The sequence below is a fragment of the Periophthalmus magnuspinnatus genome, chromosome 12 (assembly GCF_009829125.3).
Source record: "Periophthalmus magnuspinnatus isolate fPerMag1 chromosome 12, fPerMag1.2.pri, whole genome shotgun sequence".
Taxonomy (NCBI): Eukaryota; Metazoa; Chordata; class Actinopteri; order Gobiiformes; family Gobiidae; genus Periophthalmus; species Periophthalmus magnuspinnatus.
In genome coordinates, this window is record NC_047137.1 from 8,314,423 (window position 1) to 8,334,028 (window position 19,606).

At 42.1% G+C, this 19,606-nt stretch overlaps 1 protein-coding gene across 1 annotated transcript in view; it reads left to right on the forward strand.

The window, feature by feature from the left end:
* Positions 1-1,486, forward strand: part of LOC117379219 (leucine-rich repeat transmembrane neuronal protein 4) — a 250,029-nt gene extending 248,543 nt beyond the window's left edge. Inside the window, exon 3 of the mRNA XM_033975898.2 lies at positions 1,163-1,486. Within this exon, the coding sequence (XP_033831789.2) occupies positions 1,163-1,486 (324 nt within the window). The remainder of the gene's footprint in view (positions 1-1,162) is intronic.
* The last annotated feature ends 18,120 nt before the right edge of the window (positions 1,487-19,606 follow it).

Below are 19,606 nucleotides of genomic sequence, written 5' to 3' on the forward strand. Positions count from 1 at the left end.
ACCAGGGCTGGGTAATTAATCATATTGTAAGCGAGATCGAGAGTCAGTCAAGTATAATTAACAATGATATGCTTGGAGTTTTAAGTCGAGATGTCCAATCCTCTGTTCGTTAAACCACGTGATCTGAAGGAAAGTTTGGACTTTAGAGGAAAAAAACAGTGCTAAATGCTAAAGGTCATTTTTTTTCTTTTTTCTTTTTTTTTTTGCCAAGATAGATAGTTAGAAAATTGTTTGATCTTCTTCCTCTGTATGTGATGAACTGGCAAACATGTCCCCAAATGTTCTCTGGGCTCTGTTGGACTGTAGCATCAGAAGTGGGCAGGCGCACTTTGTTTCCCTGATTGGTTGTATACTTTTCAATTTGCTTCAATTCTGTTAGCGTGATTATCCATTTGTATTCTCACCACATTTGTTCCATCCCATAAAAAGCCCAGTGCAAACCAGACTCATTCTTTGTATGGAAAGTACAAAGAATTCAAATGGATGCTTCTTAGGCTAATAGTTATCGGCATCCATTACGTCATGTCACTGGATACATTCAAATTAATGTACTAAAATGGCACACTTTGCAACTTTTCTGATTGAGCGTACACCACCTGCTTGTCTCTGCTTACCTGGAATGTTCCATAGTATGATATTATACGTGTCTAACTTGCATTTATTCAACTAGCAATGTTTTAACTGCTCAAAAATATATACCTAGAAAAACATGCATTCTTACTATGAGCAGACTCACCACTCCACAGATCAGACCTTGCTTGGTCGTCAAGTGCCTGTTTCCATGGATATTAGTGTTATCAGAATACAAATATTTCAAGCTCAATTCCAGTACTAAGGAGTAGCCTTGATACTCAATATGGATTCTGATACCACAATGATATTTAAATAATAGTACTTAGTTTTATATTACCATGTGGCCTTATGTGACTGATACAGACATGTTTAAAGCCATACTATAGAACATTCTACGCAAAAAAGCTAGTCCCTAGAGACAAGCAGCTGATGGATCCTCTTCCAGAAAAGTTAAACCTTTAAAGATCATTATCTAATCTTTTTCTTCCTCTCTTTTCTCTCTTCTCTACCCATTTTCCCTTCCTTGTCCTGACTTCACCCTACACCTCCGCATCTCCTCCTCCCTTTCTCTCTTTCCTTCTTAAAACAGGTCCCTCACCAGATGGGTGCGCTGACCTTCTACCGCTACGAGCAGCCCATCGTGGACTACTGCCAGGCCCACCAACCCCTCCGGCTCAACATGGGTTATGAAGGTCCTCCCCAAGGCCTGGAAGGACTGGAGGAGCTGGGACCGTGTGACAGGGGTACCATACAGACAGTGGCCCTACCCGCCGTACCTCCGGTCTCCAGCATAAACGCCCCAGTGCCTGGAGCCCGATCGCCCCCTCCCCCCCTCAGACCCCCGATGGAAGGACCCAGCGGCGGCCCATATCCTCCCCCCGAACGCACCGGCACGCTAAAGTTCGGACGCTAGCGAAGTTTAGCCGTTGACATCTGGCGAACGTTGCCAGATAGCATCGCGGTAAATGGGGCAGATGAGGTGGTTGTTTTTTTGAAGGTTTTGTACTAAGAAACACTGCAAATATAACCTGGAAACGAAATGGAACACGTGTGATCTTGTAACTATTCAGAGGACACAGAGACACCCTTCCATGACCGTTTTATGTAACTCATTTTCGTTTTTTTTCATACGTCATAAAATAGCCCTTTATACTGCCTCTCGGGAGATAATCAGCAAAAAATGGTACCTCTTCAATATCCAATTACGTGAGAGCACCCAAGGGACCTGTCCACACGCCCTATAACTCAAATCATGAGAAGGTGCAATAAACGTAGGTGCAAAACGAAGCGGTGGCCAGTTCGGTCACATGCTGAGATGAGATTAATGTAACGTAAGAGGCATCGGATTCAGATTATTTTCGTGTTGTTTTATTTTTACTATATTTAATGTGCATGTCAAACCAAAGAGTTACCTTTTGTTTTTGGTCAACACATTTTTTTTTCTTATTGTTTGGCAATTCGTGCATAGTCAGTGTCAAATCTATCCCTTGAACGTCTTTGGAACGGCCGTATTTCTTTGAGCATTTGGGTTATTCAAATTTCATCTATTTTTTTTTGTCTACCAGTTCAAAGTTTAGTTCCATAAAAACAACCGCATGTTCTGTTTATGTTTCTGTCATGCTAGGTCTCTGTCAATGATTATATCCAATGCTTTAAAACGGAACATCTGACTGGAGAGCATTGTACATATTCTTCAAGGGTAGGGTAACCACTCTCACTGCCCCCAGCCGTCATTAAGAACGTTGACGAGTCAGGATTTGAATCGCATTACAATGGACATTTCGGGGTGGAACAAACAGACTATCATGCTGGATTGGCTACGTCTGGTCTGGTTATGTGCTTTACCCCATGTCCCAGCAGTGAAGAGTGCCTCATAGGGACCGTGATAAAGCGTTGACTTGTCGTTGACCTGGCCATAAACCCAAAGGAACTACTGGGACTATAGCCCAAGATGGCTGCGTGGTCCCCGAAAGTGTATGCCGGTGGTAAGAGACTTTTTAGTACGCCCAGTAACCATTTGGCTACTGTTTCAAGCACCGCAGCACACTTACAGTACATGGAGACAATGAGGACTTCACATGGGAATGGCTTGTCTAAAATCATCAGTTGCATTATCAGCGTGGTGCACGGAGGGTCATTTTCAACATGTGAGTAGTCGCCGGGCCCTCCATTTGCAGAAAGTACTTGGGGTCCTTACGGCGCAACGGAGAAATCCACGATAAAAACTGAAACGGGCCAAACTCACATATCGTAAAAAATATATATATAAAATGGACAAGAAATAGTGAATTATTTTTGTTTTGTTTCAGCTCGGAAAAGACTTTTGGTCTCGAAGATGATGTCAAGAAATTCTATAAGACTTTCAAAAGAACTCTAATAGAACTTATTTATCCTGTAAATAGTGAAAATTTAAAAATGTTATCTTCTGAAACACATACTGCTTGTGCGACAGAAGATGGGAGCCTTACTCAAAAGTTCGGGTAGGAACCAAAAGCAAAACAACGCAGAGAAAATGGATTCCTACTTGGATGCTCCCGTCGTTTCAATGATGAATATTTTTCTATCTGCTCCCATCATGATTCTACCATTGCGATATGTTTTACTGAAGTTATTTATCAATTGCTTTTATGGAGTCACACTATAATGGTAATATTCTGAGCGCTGTCAATGTGATGTGCTTCAAGACCCACTTAATGTCTGACGTGCGCTGGGATAGCTGGTTGTCTATTTTCTAACTTCACAATTATTGCTTTATAATGCACTTGCTGCCATTTTCTGAAAATGTGTGTTTTTTTGGTTTTGTTTTTCTTAAATGTGCCATGATTTTTAATTTTATAAACCACTTCTTGTGATTTCAAGTACAGACAATGCAAGCAAACCAACTGTGTTTGCTTATTAGTCGAAATTTGTAATAGCAACTGTGCCAACATATACCTTTCTATCCATGCATTGTCCTTAACGGGGGCCGCCCTCCAACTGGTTCCAGAAGTACATTTTCCATTCATTTTTCCCATAGACTTTCCGATATTAAAAGTTTGAAAGCTTTCTCAGGGCTAATCAGCTACGTAGTAACTAATGACCACAAGATTTTATGGTGAATTTGAAACTTTCTACACTGCTAAACTAAAACATTTCACTGAATCTTGTGTTTTAAACATGCTTCATGGACTTACTACAACCTCGTTATGGATATTAGTTAGCAATAGCTGATGAGCCTCAACTGTGCCTTCAAACTCTTGATATTTGAATGAAGTTTCAAGTAAAATAATTGAAAATTTACTTAAGCAACCAGAATGGACTTCAGAGTTCCAAAGTGGCTCCCAACCTTTTTTGTCTTGAGTACCCCTAAGAGTATTAACTGTACCTGTGTTTCTTTAATCATAAATCAATTTGCTAGTACATTGGCGAACTATTAGAATTTATTGTTTAATAATATGTACGCCAGAATGACTACAGAAACACTTTGAAGGATGTAAAATGTACTACGATTTTGTTACATTCACCATTCAATGCCAATGCCTTTCTTTTAAAATCATTCCAAGTACCCCCTGGCTAGAGTTCCTATACCCCCAGGTTGGCAAACGCTGCACCATATCATCCCTATTGCCATCTCCTCCTTGGCCTGGATTTCACGTCTGCCTCTGTCTTTTTTTGAAATGATGTGCTATTTCCGTCGGCATGGCGATATTTTCGGAATCTTTATGCCCTGTTAGGGAGGAGCGCTGAACCACACGGTAACAGGCAGGAGGTATTCTTCATTGTCCTGAAAAACCCTGGCAAACCACATTTAAGTGTCATGGACAAGTCCTTTTGTTCGCCGGCCCTATCCCAGCCCCAGTAGAGTTTTGTGGTACTAAAGCTAGGTCACGGGAGAAAGATGCAGTGCGCACTAGAGGGGACAGTTGCACAATGGGGTACTTTTGGAAGTGTCTGGCCATTTTTTGACTTCGGAGACTTTGTTGTGAATAGAAGTCTAAAACCATGTCCGTGAAGTTTTGTTACAACTGAAATAGTGTAATCATAGAATGTTTTACAGGATTTGCAAATTGTCCAGGAAAAGATAAAGGGAAATAAGTCAGATTATTAGATTGTGTTGGATGTATTGAGTCTAAAAAAAATAAAATAATAATAATAATTACACAACACTGAAGCATCTTTGGATCTATAAAAACTCGACCAAAACCAAACCTGTTCAGATTGCAACCCGCCGGCCAAATCATGTCCTTCAAACAAGCTGATAATCTCCCAAAAGTTAAAAGTTAAAAGTCGCCTTGGCCCTCAAGAAAAATAAAAGTTTGCAGCTGATGTCATAAACATTCCCTGGGGGTTTGATGCTAATTGGGGGCACTGATCTGTCTGAGGCTTTGTTACACATAAATCTGAGCTTTAATTTAACCAGACCAGAAAGAACTGTCTTAGCTGGATCGACAACAGGTGAGCTGATTTTGAACTGTTAAAAAAAGTCCCTCTGAACTAACATTAAAGTCACAAGCTAGCTGTGTGTTCGCTAATGTATGCTAACAATAGTAACATTAGAGTTAGTAGTGCCAAATTAGTAGTTGATATACAAATTGACCATTCAGGGAAATTGTTCTGTTTCATTTGACAAAAAACAGGATTTTGGTTAAGACTTACGGTCGTAAAGCTAGGTATACTTGACAGTTGTACGTTGGAATGTAAGTAACTGATTGGTGGAAGGAAATCTAAAAACATGAAGCCTATACTCAGAGATAATATATGCTTGGTGGTCAGTCAGAAATGAATTAAATATTTTTCATTCAAAAGGTAATGTGGCTGGAGATATCTTAACTAATTTAATAGTGTTATTATCAACTTGAAAGACATCCTATTGTCTTGCTAGAAAACAACATTAATTGGAAATGATGGCCCTGACATTTTTGAATACTCGGCTACTAATGATGAAAGCTTAAGCTAGCTCTCGTTGTCCGTGAAAATTCCTGCCATGACAGAATTTGTATTATTTATTTTTATTATTTTTGTAAATTCGAGCAACCTCCATGGCAACTGTCCGAGTCGGCCTTCGAACATCAATCCCTCCGCACTAATAATACATTAATACTAGCCAAACATTTCAGGCACCTTTGTGAAACTGACCCCTGGGGGAACGAGCTAGCTGGCACTCTATAAGCTGTAATTACTTGAGTTTTCACAGCACTAATGAACAACTCACTCCAAAGCCATTGATCACAACCATACCGTTCCATCATTTGTTCAATTAGAAGTACTAATGAAATTGTGGTATTGTCAGAATTAGAGGAATAAGTGATAGATTAATCCTGACTACCTCCCTGATAACATCAAATCTCCTCTGCCCCATCCTGCTGCCAGACATTATTTAGTCTTTTGTCCATTCGGTTGTCATCAGAGAGGAGCAGGCGCGCGGTTAGCATGCTAATGACGCATGTTTGAGCTGCACTCCGCTACCGTCTGTGCGCCCTCGCCATGCCAACAGACAGCCCGCGTCTTCTGCTTAGTTGGTTCAGGCTCATCTCAAATCCAAATGGTCGTTCTTTTTCTATTAGTTGGGATGAATAAATGTTTTACGGGAAATTAGATGGGAATAGCTACAAATGTTGTGCTAATATTGAAAAGAGAGGACAAAAAGATATATATATTTTTATCTAATTTTAGTGCTCACTTTTGCGGCATGCCTGACCTCCTTGACTATTGGGTTGCCACATCAAATCATTTGCTTTCATGGAGTGATTTGCACAGTGACTTGGCCCGATGTTCTTTCCTCTAAAAAATGCGCGTTAGTTATGATTATTTTATTGGCAGGAAGAAACTAAAATGTTTGTTTTTGTTTGTGGTTGTGGTCATAGACTGTATATATGAATGGACATAGCTAACGTTCCAAATAGGACGTGATCATGGACATGCTTCTGGCGCCATCGACTATGGTTCCAATTTACTTTACATAAGAAAATTGTTGCCCCTTTCTCTGTAACTTTTGCCGGTAGGCTCGTCATTTTGGGCTTGAAATGTTCCTACTGACCCACTCTACGCGATCCTGGTATGTTTTATTCAGCTATTGGGTCCATAACTCAAGATACGGACATTAAAAACAGACAAATCAGCTGCCTTCTTTCCCCGAGGTTGCCCCTGCTGGCCTTAGCAACAGGTTTGATTGACAGCGTTGCCAAGTACTCGCACCCTGCTAAACCAGCAGTGCAGGCGGGACTGGGTGTTACGTTACATAGCAGTGCGCTAGATTGGCTCTTTGGTTGCTATGATACTCGCGGTCAGAATTCCAAATATGCAGCCTGACTCCAAATTTGTGCCGTAACCGCTAGCCTCGCTGAACTTCATTTGAAGTTCAACGCTATGGGTGACGTCACACTCAGTTAGTCCACTTCTTTATAGAGTCTATGGTTGTGGTATAAACTTCACTAAAGTTCTATTCATGGAAGTGTCCTTTTTTTTCTTTTTTTTTTCTTTTTTTAGAATAACTAGATCATAACATAGCACATAATAAATATCTATTTACAGATACTATAGCTCCAACCTTTATTTACTGTATAGTTGATTAATAACAAAATGGCTAGCTTGAAAGCAAACGTAAAGCCCATGATAAATAGTTGAACAAAAGGGTTAATTCATAGATGTTATCATATACTAGGCCTATACAACCTACTGTACATGATATACTAAATGAGCGGCTCTACAGCGCAGTTACCCAAGCCTGACTTAGTTCCCTTTTTTCCATTAAAAAGAACTAATACATCAACAGTCAGACACGCACTCATGACAAATCATTTCTAAAAAGCTCTTGTAAATGTTAATAAAGCACTGCGGGTTCCTGGCGCCTCCATTCATTCTAGTTCACCCAAGGCCATCCTCCACACTTCACCGGCTTCTAATCCATTACCTGATAAATAGATTTGAAAAATTAATTTCTGAGGCACACATGGATCCCAGGCTTTTGTGTGCCGAGTGCGTCATGTGTGTCTTACCCAGAGGCAGAGCAGGAACTATCCTTACATACAGAACACCAGCAGGACTCCAGAGAGCGCGGGTACAGGCTGTGCGCGTCTGCTATTGGAAACATGAATACCATATCTTTCTCTATGTCCCGTTGGGAGGTCTTTTTTTTTCCGAGTTACTACGTCAGAACTTTGTATTGTTATGCGAGTCAGGAAGGAAGCGAGCAAGCAGTGAACTACGGGTGTACTTTGATGGTAGTGTTGAAGTCAACTATTTGATGCCGGCAGGTGTATCATAACCTTGAATTGGAATTGGAAATGTAAGTTAAATGCATTATTTTCTGGACAGGAAGGGTGTGGTCATATTTGTCCGTCCAAGTTTAGTCCTGATATAGACTTGATTTGGTCCTGTTTTAGTCCTGATCAAGTCCAGGTTTAGGTCCGAGTATAATCCCAAAGTTGATATGGCAGGTGCACCCTTAGTGAAGGTCATTCGTTATTATGGTTCACTGAGTATTACAGTCTTTATTCAACAGTCGCATTTTTGAGAATTGTAACTGCTTTGTTTTCAAATTGCAATGCTGCTAATTAGTGATCGCAACATGCAACATTCTGCAGTGCTACCAGCAGAGGGCAGCAAATGTCTCTCAAATTGAAAGCTACATTTTTAAAGTTAAGTTTCAAGAAATATTTAAAATCACTGTAGCCTACCTGATTTTTATTGTCTTAAAAATACGTGGAGACCAGTACTAGTTCAGTTTAAATAGTTTGCAGTGGTCAAAAGTTATTCCTCACTTACCTCGCGCATTCCGAGCATCCTGATTATTCACTGGGATGAGTTTATAAGCACTTTTCACCACTTTCAGAGCCCACAGCTAACAACAACTAGCATGCTTTATAATTAAATGCAGACAGTACACAGCAGACTTATATAATCTATACTGGGCAACACGTTTTTTTTATTTTATTTTTTTATCATGGGGAAAAATGGGTACCTTTTAAGAATCAATACATGTTATTATTATTATTTTTAATCATAAAAAAATCAGTCTCCAAAAATCTCAATCCAGTTCCATCTCCGCTACTATGGTCTTGACTTAAACCCCACCTGCTGTCGTGTGCAGTAGCAGCGGCTCGTGTATCAGTCTACCTCCTCTGCAGCGTCACCCCCGGCCCATCGATTCTTATTGCTCCATGCTGTTTCACATTAGCCGCGAGTCTTTAACCCCTCGACCTGCTTTGTCCTGACTGTGTTTTTCTGCCATTGCTCATGTCAAGGCAAGAACTTAGCATCGTTAACCTTTTGTCGAGAAAATGCGTTTGTTTTTTTTGTTTTTTTGTTTTTTCTGACAAAGCCTGTTTATGCTCCTAATTGGGCTTCAGTGCACATTGAATAAGGGGGATTACTATACTGCAAAAAGGTATTTCTATAGTGTGTAAAAATATGGCGAAATTAAGTCATCTTGCCTAGTTTCAAGTGTTTTGCTTATTTGTTTATTATTGGGCATTGACCATTTGACTGATTTCAATGTACATTTCTGTCTGTGGAGTGACAATATTGCATTTAATAGACAAAAAAATAAATAAAATGTTGCCACGCTGGAAGAAAAATGTGTTAGAGGAAAGACACATCCCGTAACAACTTTTAATAACATGGGATAATGGTACATGGTAGATCATTGTAAACTTTATCGTTATTACATATTATTACAGTGCAGGGCAGTTACAGTTGCTTGGCAAATTCAGAATGATATTTCTCTGTATTTTTACACAAAGGGATATCAGTCTGATCCCAACACGCTCTTTGGTCATCACCTCAGATTAACACTTTAGTGCTTCACTCATTGATTCTGCAGAAATCCACGATGTTTTTCAGTCCCTCGTGATATTTTACATTTTTTTTTCCTTGTAAGCAGCCATATTTATTTTGATATGAATGGACCATGGACCATGCATGTCCCTGATTGGCTAATCCACCTGTCAATCTGAAACCATCTTTGAGATTCACCAGTGACCATACTCACTCCTTCATCAAGTATTGGAGATGTGGGTTTTCTACAGTTACAGTGTAGTGAGGAAATAAACAGTAAAGACTACACTGGTCATTTCAGTAATACATGTAGAATATTCTGTTTTTTGCAGTGTGTTATTTAAATATCCATACCTACATCTCAAATTTGGCAGAGAGCAATATCTGTATTAGTCCTTCTCTCTTATATTGTTCATGTTTCCTATTATTTGCTGCTTTCCCTTTTGATCTATCCTGTCCAAACGCAAGCCTCACTCATTTCCTACAGAGAGCTCATATTTCTGTATGGTGTAAATATGCGCTGCATTGGTTTATTTGGTAGTTGGTTTGTTGGGATTTTTTTGTTACTCTTGTTTTATTTTTTTTATTATTATTTTTACTGTATTCAGAACTAAAGCATTTTTGTGGAGACCTGGTCCAAGCGCAAAAAACATGGCTCTTCTTTGAGTATATTATTGTCAGAAAATGTTTTGTAAAAATTTTGATGATGATACCAGAAATAAACATCTAATGATGGGAAATATGATGCCTCTGTGTGGTCTATATAGCACAAGACATAATGATAACGATAATTTAAACCTGATAAGCCTGATACTTACCACATTTAACTAATTACTTGCCTGGACAATAAAACGTTGATACTAATCCAGTTTGTAGATGTGTTTCGCTCCACAAGCCAAATTAACTTTTTTTCAGTGTTTTTGTACCACAATTGCTTTGTTTCGTGTCCAGGTGCCTCTGTCATTATTTTTAGATGCTGTCTGTCTCCTCACTTGTCTGCCTGCCTGCGTCGGACCCGTCTACCTCCCTGCCTGATGAACCAGAAAGCCAGTTTAGACCCGATAAAGCAGCACGAGGCCAAAACACTTCTTGGGACATGGGATACGCAGTTTGCCTAATATGCATCAGACAGTGGACAACAGAGCATGTCCACTGGATCTTGAGGTCAAACGGATAAAATAGAATTGGACTAAGAGTTAAGAAACTGGGATTAAGAGATCTGCATACCAGTACCAAGTCGATATGATAAAGTACAAATTCCAAACACTGTAAGTAAAGATTTCCATAACAGCGGGAATCTCACGTATTTTAAAGGAGAATTTGTCAACACTGCACAGATTCTCTGGGAGGCTTTAAAACAGCTCTGTAGTCCGTATAGGATGCATTTTCTGTTTAGATCGGCAGCCCCATGCAAAATGATACAACCCGTATGACAATGGCGGCGCCCACTGCAATTTCTGTAACAAGGTTAGTAAACTGGATGGAGGCAGGTAAAATGAATATTCTTAAAATGCAGATTTATGTTGTGATACTACTAATAGAAATGATCAGGTTAAACATTTGTGAATTTAACTTTTGTATTTCATGGCATAAGTCTACAGTTTTCCTATACTATACTACGACATATAGTCTTGGCCCTGGTATGAGCGCCCTGTTCAAATATAGAAAAATACAAACAAAAACTACACAAGTCAATTTAAAACATAAAACATATAAAAGAATAAATGTTTGTCAGCAAATTATTCAATTGCATTACTTGGAAAATCAGATGCTCATGATGAATATGAGGATTTGCCCATTTCTGCAGAGAATCTACACATGTAAAGTTAAAAAGATCTCCAAACTGAATACATTTGGCGTAGCACTAGTTCATGTACCAGTACCACCCATGGAGTAGTTGGCAATTGCTTCAGTGCCTAACTACAGAGCACAGCATTATAGACTCTTTTAAAAACCACCGAACAAATGGAGCCTCTTTGTTTTTTGTAAAAAAAAAAAAAAAAAAAAAAAGTTCATTTACTGTGCATTTACAAAGCAACAACTGCACAGACACCCAGACATGAAACCAGATTTTTTTTTTTTTTAAGCCTTAGTCATTTTATAAAGTTACATTTGGTTTTGTCGTCACCCACTCCCTTACCTTCCCACATCTCAAATTACCAGGTACTGTTGTGCACAGAGCCAATTTGGGTATCGCAATCAACTTTAAAAGTGCATTATGGAACTTTTCTGGTCTCCTTGTCTCCATGGAGATGTTATTGCCTTGCCTCAGTATTGCAGTAAACTATCTATTACCGTTTTTGTTTTTTTTTGGTTTTTGCTGCAAACTGAGTAATCATCCACTACTCTCCACAGAAATGTGTAAGTTGAAAGGGCCTGTACCATGTATTTCAGCAAAATGTGTCTTGCTCTAGTACAGATTTATCATATAAGCGCCTCTTGAGATAAAAATAAGTCCGCTGTGTATGGTTTACATTGAATTATAAACCATTTTCTTGTCAGAGATTCAGGAAGTCCACAGTTAGTATGCTAGTTGTTGTTAGCATTACCCTCCTGACAAAACTCCTCTCTGAAGACGCTTATAAATTCATTGCAGTGAATAATTACGGTGCTCGGAATGCATACGGTAAGTGAGGAATAACTTTGGACCACAGAATTTATTCTATTTATCAAGTTTATTTATAATATTAAAATAAAATGCAACGATAATTACTATATCAACTTATTGTTCAATATATGAAAGCTGGAACAATATATTTTGGTCCTCAGTATTTATTGTGAGTACTTTTTCTTTGCAAAAGTAGGAGGATTTGGGGTATTTTTGTTTGACTGCGATAAGATTTGAGCTGTAGAGAGGTGGAATTAGCCCCTTTTATGGCTAATTATTCGTACATTCTGCCTTTTATTTGTTGCACCTCATGTCTTTTAATGAAACAGTCTATTTACTGGGATTATCTTGCAGTACTTAAATCTTAATTAGTGGCATAAACTAGTTTCAGTATATTATTTATCGCAATATTTCTCTGTAGCAATATATTGTGCTTGAAAATGTGTTATCGTGACAGCAAACCCTCCACTAGAAAAACATATATATAGACCTGTCAAGAATAGCACACCAGAATGATCGATTTGGAGGTCATAATAGTACAAGTTAATACTACTACTTTTCGAATACTCCTCATTGGTCCCCACTTGTACTTCACAGCTGTGGATTGCTGTAGAAAAGTGCAACATGGTGTTAACAGCAGATCCATGTGCTGTGGAGGGTCTCAGCGGATCTGACTCCAGTCCAGCACGTGTCAGCTGCCACTCATCTGGCTCTCCATCCTCGGATAACTTTGGTAAGTACTGAGGGCTACAGGAATGAAAGTTAACACGCTAGTATGAGTTATCTTTTTATTACCGAAGTCACATAAACTTAAAGCCACGGTATGCAACTTTTTAGCCAAAAAAGAGACTAACATAAAGGGTTTTGGTTGTTTTTTTGTACTGAAAATCTTGCATGTGTCCTTTCTGTGAACGGGCTTGCATTTCCACAAACCTGACTCGTATTTGGCTTATTTAAATGTTCCTTTAGACGTACGTTTTATGGAAATGGAAACATATCTATCTCCATGGCAAATGTTCCAAAGTATGGTTTTAACATGCTATTTCCATGGAGTCGTGCTAGTGACGGTGACGTGCCACCTCCAGAAAGTTACATACCGTACCATTAAGTATTGTACTCTTTTTAAATATTAAAATTATATTCTGTCTAACTTTCATATTTTAAGAAGACAAATGGTGGAACAATATCATAAATAGTAGTTGTAGTAGTAGTAGTAGTAGTATTAGTAGTAGTGGTCGTCAGGGGAATAGACGGTGGGGGGAGGAGCAAATTGGTCTGTTGTCCCAGGGTTCTAGGTGCCCAGAATTGGACCTTCATCTCATTAAATTATATTAGAATGGACCAATTTTTATTGAAGGAGCTAATAGTAGTAGTAATAGTAGTAGTAGTAGTAATAGTAGTAGTAGTAGTAGTAGTAGTAATAGTAGTAGTAGTATGTTGAATGAGAAACAAAGAGAATTTTTCATTATTAAGAAACATCAAGCTATAAGTATACTGTAATCGTTATAAAATATTGACTTTCTAAGCTATAAACTATTGAATTCCTGCTAGCATCTAACACGCACCACAGCTAGCACCTCCAGTATGGTATCTGGAAGGTCAAGAAAAGTGCATGTGTCAAAACACACTGCTACTCTAGTCCTGACTGTATCTTAACTGCCAACGACTCGTTGCTGTTACAGAGACACATTTGGATGCGGGGCCTTGTAGTCAAAGGCATTCGCCTATCCGACGCCAGGGTACGAAATCACACTACGCGTTCCTCTGACAGCGTGTGGTTAGCCCCACTGGAGGCTAACCCAAAATAGCAACCGCACAGAGCTCCTTGAACCTCAATGTAAGATCACGTAAGCCATCGACAAATCTTGCATGAATTTGTGGTGTGATTGTGGTACGCTACAACCCATTGGAGTATTGGGAAAGATTTTTACTGCTTAAAAATGTGAAAAACAGAATTGGTTTATTTTATGCAGTTTGCAGTGGTCCAAAGTTACCTTATGCATTCCGAGCATTCTAATTATTACGTGTTTCCCAACTTTCAGTCACGGTAAAGCAATCATGCAAACAGTGCCCTTCCTGACAGGACACAGCTGAATTTGTTTTTTATCTTAAGAGCTAGTTTAGGGCCAGACAAATATATGGGGAAAAAAAAAAATCGGGTATGGTCTTTAAACGTCCATGTCGTAACAAAAGCTGCAGCAATGTCCATCCATCCATCCATTTTCTTCCGCTTATCCGGGGCCGGGTCGCGGGGGCAGCAGTCTAAGCAGGGACTCCCAGACTTCCCTCACCCCGGACACGTCCTCCAGCTCCTCTGGTGGGACCCCAAGGCGTTCCCAGGCCAGCCGAGAGACATAGTCCCTCCAGCGTGTCCTGGGTCTTCCCCGGGGCCTCCTCCCGGTGGGACATGCCCAGAACACCTCCCTAGGGAGGCGTCCAGGAGGCATCCTGAGCAGATGCCCGAGCCACCTCAGCTGGTTCCTCTCAATGTGTAGGAGCAGCGGCTCTACTCCGAGCTCCTCCCGTGTGACTGAGCTCCTCACCCTATCCCTAAGGGTGCGCCCGGCCACTCTGCGGAGGAAGCCCATTTCAGCCGCTTGTATCCGCGATCTTGTCCTTTCGGTCATTACCCAAAGCTCATGACCATAGGTGAGGGTAGGAACGTAGATTGACCGGTAAATCGAGAGCTTCGCCTTCCGGCTCAGCTCCTTCTTTACCACAACGGACCGATACAGCGACCGCATCACTGCAGACGCTGCACCGATCCGCCTGTCAATCTCACGCTCCATCCTTCCCTCACTCGTGAACAAGACCCCGAGATACTTGAACTCCTCCACTTGGGGCAGAGACTCACCACCCACCCGGAGAGAGCAAACCACCTTTTTCCGGTCGAGAACCATGGCCTCGGATTTGGAGGAGCTGATTCTCATCCCAGCCGCTTCACACTCGGCTGCAAACCGCCCCAGTGCCTGCTGCAGGTCCTGGCTCGAAGAAGCCATCAGGACAACATCATCTGCAAACAGCAGAGATGAAATCCTGTGGTTCCCAAACCAGGCCCCCTCCGGCCCCTGACTGCGCCTAGAAATTCTGTCCATAAATATAATGAACAGAACCGGTGACAAAGGGCAGCCCTGGCGGAGTCCAACATGCACTGGGAACAGGTCTGACTTACTGCCGGCAATGCGAACACAGCTCCTGCTCCGGTCATACAGGGACCGGACAGCCCTTAGCAAAGAGCCCCGGACCCCATACTCCCAGAGCACCCCCCAAAGGACACCACGAGGGACACGGTCGAATGCCTTCTCCAGATCCACAAAACACATGTGGACTGGTTGGGCATACTCCCATGAGCCCTCGAGGACCCGATGGAGAGTATAGAGCTGGTCCAGTGTTCCACGACCAGGACGAAAACCACACTGCTCTTCCTGAATCCGAGGTTCGACTATCGGTCGGATTCTCCTCTCCAGCACCCTGGAATAGACCTTACCGGGAAGGCTGAGGAGTGTGATTCCCCTGTAATTGGAACACACCCTCCGGTCCCCCTTTTTATACAGAGGGACCACCACCCCGGTCTGCCATTCCACAGGTACTGTCCCCGACCGCCACGCGATGTTGCAGAGACGTGTCAGCCAAGACAGTCCCACAACATCCAGAGACTTGAGGTACTCAGGACGGATCTCATCCACCCCCGGAGCCTTGCCACCGAGGAGCTTGCCAACCACCTCAGTGACTTCAGCCAGGGTGATGGACGAGTCCGCCTCTGGGTCCCCAGTTTCTGCTTCCTCCTCGGAAGACGTGACAGTGGGATTGAGGAGATCCTCAAAGTATTCCTTCCACCGCCCGACCACATCCCCAGTCGAGGTCAGCAGCTCTCCACCCGCACTGTAAACAGTGTTGGTGAAGCACTGCTTTCCCCTCCTGAGGCGTCGGACGGTTTGCCAGAATCTCTTTGAGGCCATCCGATAGTCCTCCTCCATGGCCTCCCCGAACTCCTCCCAACCCCGAGTTTTTGCCTCTGTGACTGCCCGAGCCGCGGCACGCTTGGCCTGCCGGTACTCATCAGCTGCCTCAGGAGTCCCACGAGCCAACAAGGCTCGATAGGACTCCTTCAGCTTGACGGCATCCCTTACTTCCGGTGTCCACCACCGGGTTCGGGGATTGCCGCCGCGACAAGCACCACAGACCTTACGACCACAGCTACGAGCAGCCGCATCAACAATAGAGGTGGAGAACATGGCCCACTCGGAGTCCATGTCTCCAACCTCCCCCGGGATCAGGGAGAAGCTCTCCCGGAGGCGGGAGTTGAAGACCCCCCTGACAGAGGGCTCCGCCAGACGTTCCCAGCAGACCCTCACAATACGCTTGGGCCTGCCAGGTCTGTCCGGCTTCCTCCTCCGCCAGCGGATCCAACTCACCACCAGGTGGTGATCAGTTGACAGCTCAGCCCCTCTCTTCACCCGAGTGTCCAAGACACGCGGTCGGAGGTCAGATGACACGACAACAAAGTCGATCATCGACCTCCGACCTAGAGTGTCCTGGTGCCATGTGCACCGATGGACACCCTTGTGCTCGAACATGGTGTTTGTTATGGACAAGCTGTGACTAGCACAGAAGTCCAATAACAAAACACCGCTCGGGTTCAGATCGGGGAGGCCGTTCCTCCCAATCACGCCCCTCCAAGTGTCACTGTCGTTACCCACATGGGCGTTGAAGTCCCCCAGGAGAACAACGGAGTCCCCGGTTGGTGCACTGTCTAGTACCCCTCCCAGGGACTCCAAGAAGGCCGGGTACTCTGCACTGCTGTTTGGCCCGTAGGCCGACACAACAGTGAGAGACCTGTCCCCGACCCGAAGGCGCAGGGACGCGACCCTCTCGTTCACCGGAGTGAACCCCAACACGCAGTGGCTGAGCTGTGGGGCAATGAGCAAGCCCACACCAGCTCGCCGCCGCTCCCCGCGGGCAACGCCAGAGAAATGGAGAGTCCAACCCCTCTCAAGAAGATGGGTTCCAGAGCCCAAGCTGTGCGTGGAGGTGAGGCCAACTATATCTAGCCGGTAACGCTCAACCTCCCGCACAAGCTCAGGCTCCTTCCCCCCCAGCGAGGTGACATTCCATGTCCCCAGAGCTAGTCTCCATGTCCGGAGATCCGGTCGTCGAGGTCCCCGCCTTCGACTGCTACCCGGATCTCTCCGCACCCGCCCCCTGCAGCAATGTGTATAATATAATGTATAAGCTCAATGGAAAAGGCTTCAACGAAGTACAGAAGCTAAAAACAAAGAATGTGATGTTACTACAACATTATACTGAGAAATGATCATATTTAACTATACATCTCCAATCCAAGTTATGCCTTTTCTGGAAACACACTCTTCTCTACACGCTTTCTTGCTGTTAACACTGCAAGGCTGAACTACAGAAGCCCAGAGGAACATGCTAAGGGGAGAGGTGGGAGAAATAAAATGGACTCTCTTCCAGACAAATCGATATGAACTTAAAATTCATTTTAATCTATCATTTATAGCCCCATCATGAACCATTTTGTCCATTTTGTAATAGAAAACATCATTTTAAAAAGCCAGTGAAAAAAATTATGAAGCCATTATGGAAAAACCCAAACTAAAAAAAAAAAAAGAGTAATTTGCTCACTAATGCAATGCTCTACACTTTTCTGATCAATGGTCCACCACCCGCTTGTCTCCATGGAGATAGATACATTTAATCCCCTACTTTGGAACAGTCTAGAGAGTTTGGTTAGCCCCGCTCGAGGCTTAACCAAAATAGCAACCGCACGGAGCATTGGGAACCTCAATGTAAACCCGTGTAAGCTGCAATCACATAAACAAATCATGCATGGATGTGGAGAGTGATCATTGCAGACCTGGGAAGAAGATACCTCTACGTTGCAGCAATGTGCACAAAGTGGGCGGCAAGAAATAATTTAGTTACTGGATGATTTTGTACTTTTTTTTTTTATTTCAAAAAGATATTCCTAAACTTTTTAAACCATATTTTGCCAAAAGCTGCTGTCCTTGAAAACATGAAAAGGGTAATTTGTTCATAATTTTAATTCTCTATCTTTGGCAGTCCTTGTTTCTAGCCAGCCAAAACCACACATTCTTCAAAGAGGTGTGGATCTGGAACCGTATCCTGTCTTCCTGATTTCAGCTAGTCATGATTGACAGGCGGAATAACTGATCAGAGAAACCCACGGTCCATTGAGGTACAAACAAACATGGTTGCTTATGCTTAAACCTGTCATAAACTAATACAACTGACATTTTCTGAAGTTTTTTAGTACTTTTTCTGGATTATTTGGGGCAAAAATACACCAACCCATGCTTTTGGATTACCCTGTGATATAAAATTAATGCTATCCATGTTTTGTTTTTTTTCCCCAGCAATATATAGCATCTATGTGTAAATAAAAAATAAAAAATACCCCATTTGAAAGGGAACTGCACCTGAAACCGTTAGCTATGGTCAACCTATGGGTCCAAAACGGGTTAATGCCATTCTGAAACATTCTCGCCATGCAATGAAACCACCATGAAAACAAGCAGGTGGTGAACTGTATTATTTATATCCTTACATGTATCAGGCTTCGCAATTTTGCCAGGGTTTTAAACAACAATACAATACATATAATACATGTTGGAATAGGAGCATGGTGCAGACCTAGAAACTCACACTAAATAACAATTAGCCAACCATCTGTCATCAGCCTGGCAAATCAAGAATATCTCTGTGTATTTTTTATACAGATTCATATCAGTCTGGTCCCCACGTCCTCCTTTGCCTTTCAAACCCGGTCCAACGTAATCTTGCAATCAGATCCATTCCTGTGACACATATGAAACGAATCACAAACCAGGTCCTTTTTTTTCAGCTTACCCATCATTCCAGTTTTTGTTCTTTTTGGATTTGCGTTTCAAGTGAATGGGAAGTTTTTGATTCATCTTTAGAGTTCCACAGTTTCACTCCAGTGACAATAAGGCCTCTGTTTTTTGGGAGGTGCGAGCTTTTGCTACCTGTGATCAATGTGAGTCTATTAGAAATGTGCTCTGGTACCAGTTATCAGTTGTATTACTTGTATTGCTTATAATTCCTCAGACTACCAAGCTCGGTGTTCTTTATTTTTGTATACAATGCAGCCAATATTTCCTCCAGCTACAGTACACCTTCTGTCAGGTAGTGAACTGCAAAGAGAAAACAGGACACAACCGGACACAGGGTAACCTAGATACGAGATTTTGACAAACTTTTGAAAGAGATACAGAGAGAAAGAACACTGGCTTCTGTCACCTTCCTTCTGCAGTAATTATTTATCAAACCTTTAGAGCAGCAGTTGAGGTACTTAGGTGACACAGCGGTGGTTAGCCTTTGAACCTTGGCTAACCGCTAATGACTGCTGAGGTTACGTTGAGGTTGCAGAGAAATGTCATTGCAAATTGTGTAAATGCTTACTTTTTCCTTGTACTGTGTTTTTTCTTGCGGTTGCCACGGAGAATTTGAGGCGGACACAAAAGTAGCTCGTAACTCGCTTAGGATTTCAGACTATTTTATAGGTCAAACTCTCCTATTGTATTATTAATGGTGGTAACTTTTCTGTTGGGGGTCTGGCACTAGTTTCTCTCCATGGAGATGTTATCGCTTTGCATGGAATGTTCCACG